Below are 11,080 nucleotides of genomic sequence, written 5' to 3' on the forward strand. Positions count from 1 at the left end.
ACTATATGTAAACATGTCAGATGTAAAGATGAAGCCTCGGCAGGTCTTCAACCAGGAAAGAAAACAAAGCAGCAACTCAGGCCTGCAGCAAAACACGGATTTCATCAATAAAACGGGAAAAATTCACAGGGGAGTGAATAAGATGGGGGAGAGGGCTGTGGGTATGCATGACACGTAAAGCCATATTGTTCAGGTGCTCATACGTCACAGCTTTGGACTACTGGGAACCTGCGTCATCACGCTTCTTTATTGACGCTGGCACAACTACTTTACGGTGAAATGGCTTTTTGTCTGTCTGTCTGTCAGCCTCACGGTTGCTCACGTGGCTCCGCCTGGTGGCAGAAATCGCAACAGTTTGGCTCACAGAGTGAAAGCATTCCGAACAGACTGACATGCAACGAAACACAATAAACGCTTTTAGCTAAACTTCAGACACAGTGGTGTGCACGTTGTTAATCTCCACATATCAGCCAAAACACAAATATTTCAGTTTGACTGTAAATAAGTATTCCATAACCCAGAATTGATTCACTGCTGCCCCGAACACACTGAAACCTCAGCCAACAAGAATGAATCACTTTGTTTGGACAACTACTGGTTTCCATTTGGACATGTTGGATCATATTTGACTGATTTCTCGTGAGATACTTATCGAATGTAACAGGCTTGCTTTACAGGATAGTTGAGCTAGGACTTCTGGTGGCCAGATAAGCCCAGTCTGGGTTATGCAGAGCTTTGAGTAAACAGATGGAAACTCACTAAACATTTTTTTTTTTTTTTTTTTTTTTTTGCACTGATGCAGCTTTTGAGTGTCATGGCCCAAAATGTCATCAGAAACACAAGACTGACTGCGTGACCGGCTCCTTAGTAATGTCTCATCATCATCATCACCATCGCTATCTGACTCATTCGGCCTCTACACCCACCCGTCTCCCTCACACACACACGCGGTGTAACCCCTCCCTTCTCCGCTGCTGCTAAACTGTATAAATAACCTCTGTCGGAGTTTGGAACCAAGGTACAGCGACCTGCAGAGTGAAAACAAGACACCGAGGAGGAGAGAGAGTAAACCCTCTGCTGCTGCGAGAGACCACCTGTGGCTGCCACGTCTACCTGTAACCTCCAAAGTCTTCTCAAAGTAAGTCTCCACACTTCTCACACAACCCGTGCTTTAACTTTCTTTGACTCCAATAGGAATTTGTTGATTTGTTGATACCAGTAAACAAATAAATAAATCAAAATAATCGCAACTTTACTGAGCAAAACGTACTTAAAATAAAAGGCTTCTTCTGCTGGCTTGCCTTTAAGTGTTAATTGGTGTCCAGTAGCTTGGCTGAGGTGACGTTTGGAGCGCGTTCAGTGCCACGGACAGCTCAGCCTAGTTTTACCGCACAACACATGCCATCGCTTTGCCTCAGGATCCACATCTGTTTCGTATAAAAAGTATTTTTTTTAAAGCAGAATTTCAATATAACCGATTACAGCAGAAAGGTGCGCAAAGGTCACTGTAGCTGAACTTGATCAGATCTGCTCTAAATTCTGAAGATCAGCTTTATAAGACCTGCTGAAGGAAGGGAAAGGACTTGGAACAAAATGTAGTAGCCTCAGTTGCTGATTTTGAAAAATAATATTTTATATATTTCAAATAAATAAATACATAAAAGGAGGATACAGGTTTTTCTTATTTATTTATTGAAGCAACTCCGACTTGAATCTATAATTCACCCCATGCAATTATTTAGAAAACGACGGGAAAATACAGCAAATAAGCAAATAAATAAATAAACAGCCGGGCTGCAGGGTGCGAGTAGGGGTAGAGAGCAGAGGTTTCTGGCACAGCTTCACCTGCTCCCACTGTGCACCCAGAATAGGAAACGTTCTGGAGAGGTTCACACTCCAGCAACATAGTACTCATAGTAGGTGAAGGCCACATTCACATAATACAGTTATTCTACCATGAGTGTTGGTGGAGATTTACTGCTGCAAAAGGAAAATGCGCAAAACGTCGCAAAACGCAAATAAATATACAAATGAAATGCTGCAATAATATTTTATTTTAATGATTTCACAAAATATTGGCGTCCTTTTTTTGTTTTTTAGTTGTTGGTTAGACAAGATTTAGATACAGAGTTTTAAAGTTTAGACAATTAGATTGTAGACTGCTAGTTCATTAGTATTATCTGGCCTGATTATATAGTGTGAGTGTGTGATCCCCTGCTGACTGTGACACAGTATATAAACCAAAACACCCAGAAGGTAAATCCTGAAGCAGCTGGTGTAGCTTGTCAGACGTGAGCGTCTGTTAGTTTCATGGTTTTCTGTAAGTCTGAATGGAAAAACTAAAAAAAGAAATATACAATTTAGATCTTTTGTTTTATTCAATTAACTGTGAAACAAATTAAACTGTGAAATGGCCAAACTGATGCATGTGATAAGTAAGCTCCTTACTGCCATTTTTAACAGCCTCTGGACATTTCCGCCACAGACTCCACAGCCAGACAGAGGACAGAGGTTTTTGTTTTTTTTAATGCTTTATGTTAGTGGTGCAAATTTACGAGTTTGCAGTTTTTTAATCTGTGCACACCTGATATGGAGCAAACCAGTGACTTCTGGGGAAAATGGACATGCAGTTACTTTATCTGGCTGTTAATCCAGACATACGCAGATTTATAGTATGTTGTTGTAAAAAAAATACTTTGAGGTCTGTTTAGTTATCAACAAGAAGTTACAGCAAGATTTCTCTCTTTGTTGAAAGGCTTTAATCCAGGATTCTAATTAATAATTGTAACAGCAGGAGCAGATTTGGTAATGGTATGATGTGATAATGAAATAATCGTCATAAAGCTGATACACTTCAGTGGAAATCCAGTTCCTCAAACAGCATGCTAGTTATTATTATTAATGCAAATTAAACCTTTCTGTAAACTCCATTAAACCCACAGCCTCCCTGAAGATGCGTGAAATCAGTTTCCTCCTCTAGAGACAAATCCATTTTCTTCATCTTCTTTCAGAAGACAACAACTTTCAGGGAAGGGCTGACAAAAAATCAATCACAGCCCAAAGCCCTAAAAAAATTAAAGCTATATATTGACTTGTTTAACCGCTTCACACACCTCTGTTTACTCATCAGCCTGAGCAGATATTACAGATGAAAACAGATGATATTTTCTTCCTAATGCACCCCTCAGGAGAGTTATGGTACGGGTCGAAGGTTTTGTTATTAGACAGGAAAGGGCAATAGCCTTTATTAGACTCAAAGCATCTTTTTTAATGTATTTATTTATTTGTAAGATTTCATGTAGGATTTATTTATTATTTCCTTCTTTTTTGTCATTTTTCATTATGAATCAATGGGAAATTAAACTTTAACAGTGGTTAGATTTCCGTAATATTTATGTGCCTTGTTACAGATGGTCGTGATACTGAAACCTTGGACAGTGCTGGTGGCCTTAGTGCTGTGTGTGCTGGTCTGTCTGGGAACACTGGCTGATGCCTACCCCCCCAAACCCGAGAACCCAGGAGAGGACGCTCCTCCTGAAGAGCTGGCCAAATACTACACTGCCCTGAGACACTACATCAATCTGATCACCAGGCAGAGGTATGACCACACACACATACACGAGTGTGTGCCCAACAGGCACCGATCTTCAGGACAGCCTTGAAATGAATGTGGTCCTCAAATGACATTTAGATTTGGGACCATGAGAAAATGACTGAACTTGAGGGGAAATGGTGATTTCCAGACAAATAAAGAAACCATTTTTCATCTCCTGCATTAAATTTCAATAAGGATATCAAGGTAAATTTAACAAGGTAAAAAACAAGAAAAAAAAGATACAGGACAATCTGCTTCATCGCCAATGAAATAGTGGCCATGTGCCATATTTGAAAATGTGGAACGAAAAAACAAAAAAGCTTGAATTAATTCATTTGTTCACTTTTCCTGCAAGGCAGGGAACCAAAATGACAATTTAATGGTCCCATACTAATAACCTTTCCTAAGTCTTTAAGTATTGTTTTTACTGTTAAAAACAGTAAAAAACACATGAAGCTGGGCATGAAGAAAGTATGTGAGTTAAATCACTCATAAACAGCCCTTGAAAAGTCCCCTCAAAATTAATGACCCTGAGCCAACTGTAGGTCTTAAGCTAAATGTGTTAGTGTGGAACTTGAGCCTTTTCTTGCTTCTTTCCTGCCGATCTTACTTTAGTCCAGACTTCATTTTATCTTCGTTGAGTCATTAAAGCAAGCTGGTTCATACATAAGCCTGGAGCTCTGTCAATGTGTGATGTACACCCTCTTCCTCCCCAACACTTCACACAATGACAGCTCCCTAGATTAGATTACTGTCCACTCTCCGAAACCTCCAGGCCTCCAAATGAACGGGACCAGAGCAATAAAATCGGCACAGACCGACCCAAGAAAGAAGCCCAAATTCAGTTAGCAGGGCCCGAGCTAAAGCCTGCTGCTCTCAGGTATAAAGATCACCAGTATGGAATTGTCAGAGGGTGTTTCATCATTTGAAACAGTCACACTCGTGAGCTATTGGTTCTTATTCATGAAAGTCAAATAGGCCATTGGTATTTAAATACATCCAGTGCTATAGAAAGTTTTTGCATTTCACTAGAGAGGTGCACATTATGGTTTTCACAGTGGGTGTGGGTGTTTGTCAGGTTTAGACACACTAGATACAACTGATAGATCTATGAGGTGTAACCACAAATGAACAAAAGAAAACAAAAGTAAAATCTGCATAGTTATTATATCATCAGCTATATTGTGACAATGTTAATATTTAAATATTGCACTTATCAGTTACCATCACATGTAGCACCCTTGTCAGTGTAAATAGCATTTCTTTCTACTCCAAATTATAGGCACAATTATGCACAAATACATCAAAAATACCAAAATAACAAAGACACATTCATCCCCAATTGGCTCAAACATTTCACAGAAAGCTGTTTTAACACATGAAGGACTGTGAAGATGTTAAAGAAGATGGATTTTAATTCTGATGACTTTTAATTTCTCCCAGTTGTCTTTTCTTTTTTTGTCTTTTTCTCCTTTTTTTTTCTTTTTTTTTTACAAATATCCATACAACTGATCAATTAAAAATTAATTCAAAAGAACACTCAATCCTTAAAAACAGCATTAGACAATTAGAAATTATAGCCAATGCAGAGCAGTTCAACAAACCTCCAAATAATCTAACGGTAAAATAAAGAGACAGTCATGCAAAAACAGTTTCTGTATTGCCCAGTTCTCAGCATCTGTTTCTGATTTTAACATATCTGAATTCAGTTCAGCTTTATATGGCTAGTATCAGTTCACAACAGCAGTTGTCTAAAGGTGCTTTAGATTTAAATTAAGGTCCCACAATTGTAGGAATAGAACATCAATGATCAGGCGGTCCCCTGTGAGCCCGCTTAATCATTTCAGTGCAGCACTAACGGAAAGTGTTGAAAGTATAATATTGTTACATTTTCTTAAGTAAGAAATCCGAGCATTTCTTTCACCACTGGGGAGAAGAAGACACAAAAGGACACAATAAGGCTAAAGAAAAAAATATTGGTAGATTGGTAGGAAGATTGAGGTATCAACCAGGGTGACTGTGAGAGATATGTGCACAGGCACACCATTATCAGCGGGGAAAAATTTTATATCCTGATATGTCGCCAGCTGTGTGACAGCTGAAACAGTATGTGTGCGCTTCTTGATTGCTTACCTGCAGCGAAGCACACACTGAGGAAGTAACGGAGCATAAGATTGGGTGCTGAGGTCATAGGGGAGGTGGAACAGATGTTTGATGGGAAAACAGAAGAACTGCAGGCCGCTCTGCGGGACCTGAGATGATTGTTTCACACACAAAAACACACACACACATTACCAAGAAAATTTTCAGTTAAACGGCTCTGTGATTTTACATTTGCAGGCTCTCTTGGAACCCTGGTTTCTCATCAAGGGAATGATAAAAACCCAGCCAGACTTGGAAATGACAGCCTCGTACACACATTAAAACAAACGCACACTCTTGAATTTGAATCTGACTGTGACATTAAAGCATTAGCAGCAAACAAAAGGGAACAGCTTGGAAAGGTAGAGGTAAGAGAAGACAGGTGACAGACTGACAGACAAGTGTGACGCACCAGAACCAAAACCCCAAAAGTGACGTGTTTGTTGTGAGAGGAATAAATGTGGTCACTGGTTTGAATCAGGATGCTGCACACTGCTGATTATTTTGAAAGGAAGGACATAATCACAGACAAAAACTATAAAAATAACAACAAAAAACTGATTAACACAAAGTGTTTAAAGTAACGGCATGACAAGCACATCTCAATTCAATTCAATTCAATTCAATTTTATTTATATAGCGCCAGATCACAACAAAAGTCGCCTCAAGGCGCTTTATATTGTACAGTAGATCCTACAATAATACATACAGAGAAAAACCCAACAATCATATGACCCCCTATGAGCAAGCACTTTGGCAACAGTGGGAAGGAAAAACTCCCTTTTAACAGGAAGAAACCTCCAGCAGAACCAGGCTCAGGGAGGGGCGGGGCCATCTGCTGCGACCGGTTGGGGTGAGAGAAGGAAGACAGGATAAAGACATGCTGTGGAAGAGAGACAGAGGTTAATAACAGATATGATTCAATGCAGAGAGGTCTGTTAACACATAGTGAGTGAGAAAGGTGACTGGAAAGGAAAAACTCAATGCATCATGGGAATCTCCTGGCAGCCTACACCTATTGCAGCATAACTAATATAATATATAAAATATAGTGCCAACAAAAGCAAACAAGATACAAACAACCTAACAAAGTCTTAGGGAACAGACACTTAATACACACCAGGGAACAGGATAAGAAACCCCAGCAAAATGAATCAAACACTAACAAGGGTCAGGAAAAAAAGGAATTAACTTTCAAAATAAAACAGGAAATTGTAAGGTTGACCAAGAATAAACTCTAAACTGTAAGCGGTGCAGAAAATCACAAAGCAAACTTTCAAAAGCACCGTGGAAGAGAAAATTTAGAGACAGACATTTGAAACCGTGTTATCATAAAGACAATGGCGTCGAGCTGTGCAAAAGTCTTGACTACTCATTTTTAAAAAGTATTTTTCTACACAAATGGAAAATAGGTGCTGTGTTTTATTAAAATGTGTACATATATACATTGGAATGCTGTGTATAAAGCTAAATTTTAACAAGCTTGAAAGTCAAAATTTGGTATGGCCAACTTTATTCTATAACACAGATTGCTGTAGACATTCACTGTTTTACCTCTCGTGAGCTCCTCTGTGCATACTCATACAGAACTTTCGAATTTGATTAATCACTCTGGAAGATCTACTGGCACTGGTTGATAATTTGGGCTACCTTTGTCCCCATTTCCCTTCCTTAAGCATGGTTTCCTGACAGCCGTTTCATTGAGACCATTTCTAATGCTTCAGCAAACAGTAGATGGATCATGCATCTCGCAGGCCTTCGTTGGATGTTTTTCTGTTTCTTAAGATCATGAAAGCACACTTTCATGTTTAGCTGTCTGTATTTTTTTAGGCCTGTCACTGCTTTGTTTTTTTCTCCTTCATTTGTCCAGTTTCCAAAGACTTTTTAAGCATGTGGGGCACATTATATCCAGGTTTCAGTTAATAGCTCTTTCGGAATCACTTTTTTGGTGCAGCTATTGGTGAAACAATGTTATCTTTGGCATTTTTCATAGATTCAACTAAAGAAATGGAAACATATATGTTTATGCAACAGAATGCTAGTAACAAAGTACCTAAAGATACCATTTAAACTGTTTTTTGATAAGTTGACAAAACTAGTCCAATCCTTGAATTATGTGCCTTGAATCATCCTTGAATCATTGATAGGTCAGTGTTGACTGTCTTCACAAGACAAGAAAGAAAGAAACAAAAAACTCTGTAAACATTCACTTACACATAAATGAATGAAAAGCAGTCAATGGCCAAAGGAAAACTTCAGAAATATCTTCAGAAAGCCTGGAGAACTCTTATTCATGACCACATATATAGAAATGTGGGGTGACTCGAGACCTTTGGGCCACCTACAATATTACATATACCATATAACAGTTACAGGAGCTGCATGGCCATGAAAACTGATGCTATGAAGTTCCCAGTACTCATATATTCTGCTGATGTTTATGTCAGAGGATTGTTGGTACTTTGGTGTACTTCAGACTTTTACACATTATGCACCTCAGGATTTGACAGCTCCAATCTAACTTATGGGTGCTGTGATGTCTAAATGCATACACTTTGCAATGATACCGCTTACAATTGACTGTGGAATAACTATGAGGGAAGAAATTTCATGAGCTGACTTGTTGCAATGGTGACATCCTATCACAGTAACAGCAGAATGACTCATTAGTTGTTTGTGAAGGCAAACTGCATGGCTACAGGCTTGATTTTATAAACCGGTGGCAAGGGGACTAAAAACACAGTGTGGCACAATGTATTAGTTCACACAGTGTATATTTCAACCAAAGACTTGTGTGTTTTATCAGTAGCCAAATGAGTTTAAACTTATTATGGTTTCTAAGTCATGAGTAAATGGACTGATTCTTATAGAGCGCTTTTCTACTCTCCCGGAGTACTCAAAGTGCTCTATACAACATACCTCATTCACACCCACTCATACAAGCACTTCTAAACTCAAGTGCAAACTGACCAACATTCACACACATTCACACTCCGATGAATGCATTGGAGGGCAACTTGGGGTTAGTATCTTGCCCAAGATATTTGGCATGCAGACTGGGGAAGCAAAGGATCGAGCCACGAACCCTCCATTTAGTACCTGATCTTCTCTACCACCTGAGCCACAGCCACCTCAGTGATTTTTAGCCTGTACAAACAGCTGTATATTTTTTCCTGTGGCTCTAGAGATTAAATTCTAGCTTATGTCAGATAAATAATCCCTACAATAATATAGAGGTAATATAATATATATATATATATAGTGTGTGTGTGTGTGTGTGTGTGTGTGTGTGTGTGTGTGTGTGTGTGTGTGTGTGTGTGTGTGTGTGTGTGTGTGTGTGTATATATATATATATATATATATATATATATATATAATATAATATATAATATAGCAGTGATGAAAGATGAAAAGTGCAATCATGTGCCACAAAAGGCAGGAGAAAAGACTAAACACCTTATCTGCAGATCTCATTTCATATCAAGCTTTGACAGGGCATGTGTTTTCATATTTGAAACTAAGTTCTCTAAAATCTGTTAAAAAATGTGGATTATTATGGATTATATAGAGACCTCTGTAGCAACCACCAATGTGGCATTCATGGTTGTATCATGGGTAATTTAGGATCCAGTCTTATACACTGACCTTTAATCCTTCTATAAGGGATACGTGCTGCTTCTATTTTGACTCTATACCAATGAGCTGCACTTTGTGTGACTTATTTACAATAAAAGCTAATCTGTTTTTGTAAAGGAGAGTGAAGCAGCAGCATTAGGAAGTGTTTGGATCAGTAGTCGTTTGGAGAACAGGAAATGCACTGTGATGGTCTGAATCGAGGGGGAGAATGGCAAAGCTTTCCACTAACAATGATTATTAAACAACAGAAACATTTACAGAGGCAAACTGTCTATTATTCCAAAATAATGCCAACATTAAAGCATAAAGACTGAGCTTTAACTTCATGAAAATGATCACAATTGCAATTTACAATAAAAAAAAATGTCTTCTTCATTCTCAGGTATGGAAAGCGTTCAGCTCAGGAGGACGTGGTCGCAGAGCTGCTGTTTGGTGGCGATAACAACAGAGACCAGAGATCAAGGTAAAGATTCTCAAATGTAGAAACTGAAGATGTCACATGAACTTAAAGAATTTACACTCTTCTCTCACTGGCATATTATTTCCTCTGTCTGTGTCTTTCAACAGATATGATGACTCTTACATGTGGTGAGTCTTCTCCCTCCTCATCGGACATTCCCTCTGGGTACATCCCAGAATGCACCTGGAGGGGCCGACATGTGCCTCTTCCCCCTGTCCTCTAAACCCAAGAAAAGAGCATCTCTGACGGATCACAACCTCCCTCTGTTTCTCCTGTTGTTGCTTCACATCTCTGTCACTCCAACAAAACTGTACATAATTTATTATTAAAATAAAATATATATGTATATGAAATCACAGAAGGTGGAACTGTGTCTGTCTGTGTGTGTGTGTGAGCTTTGGTGTCCTTCGACTGTCCATCACAGACTGGAGGAGATTCTTGTTTTGTTGTTTGTATTGTGAAAAGTAACATCATAATATGTGAATCGAAATGTTTTCTGTGAGATTAAAAGTTCTCAAGGACTCATGATCTTTTCTTTTGTGGCCTTTTATGTTCATTTATAACTCCATATTTTAATTCTACCCTCTACTAGAGTAGCTTTGCATGATTCAGAATTCAACAGACTTCTTATTGATCTTACAGTGGGACTTGCCTCTCAACTGATCCTTTGTCTCCAATAAGGTGTTTTAACTTCCTCCCCACAAACATTTCTAAACTTAACTAAAATTAAGAGACTGCCAAAAATAATGGCCATGTATTGTGTTGAAGAGATATATTTAAAAGATAGTAGTAAGTCAGTATAGTGTCCATTCTGCACAGGCTCCAGGCTCCAACATTAATGGCAAGGGAAATGCTGCTGAACACTTAGATATGGAGGAATAGGTGCTCTGCTGAATGAAACAGCAAAGAAGTCCTGAGGCACCAGCGCCAACTTTGGGAAAGAAACCACAAATTGAGAATGTGCACTGAAGTCCGACTCCACATGGGTAGACAGCTCTTGGAGAGTAAAGGATGATGCTGGTGGTAAACTGACATTGTTTCTTCTACATCAATAAGATCAAAGCTTTTAGTGTTTGCTGTGTAGTGAAAGGTTTTAGAAGCTGCTAACAGTGCAGGATTTCTGCCAGAAAAGCCCAAAGACTGTTTAACTCCAGAACCTCCAGAACAGTAAGATGACAACCTTAGCCACGGCATCACCCTGATCTCAGGACAGATATTGTATTATTTGTTTTTTAAAGGAGTTGGCA

At 38.9% G+C, this 11,080-nt stretch overlaps 1 protein-coding gene across 1 annotated transcript; it reads left to right on the top strand.

Annotated features, from left to right (window-relative positions):
* Nucleotides 1-874: 874 nt before the first annotated feature.
* On the top strand, nt 875-10,309 carry pyya (peptide YYa). Its single transcript, XM_031739610.2, has 4 exons — nt 875-1,138; nt 3,411-3,598; nt 9,756-9,836; nt 9,941-10,309. Exons 2-4 carry the CDS (start codon nt 3,411-3,413, stop codon nt 9,963-9,965), a joined length of 294 nt encoding a protein of 97 aa, XP_031595470.1. The 5' UTR covers nt 875-1,138; the 3' UTR covers nt 9,966-10,309.
* Nucleotides 10,310-11,080: the final 771 nt, after the last annotated feature.

This window comes from Oreochromis aureus, linkage group 4 (genome assembly GCF_013358895.1).
Source record: "Oreochromis aureus strain Israel breed Guangdong linkage group 4, ZZ_aureus, whole genome shotgun sequence".
In the NCBI taxonomy this organism is placed as follows: domain Eukaryota; kingdom Metazoa; phylum Chordata; class Actinopteri; order Cichliformes; family Cichlidae; genus Oreochromis; species Oreochromis aureus.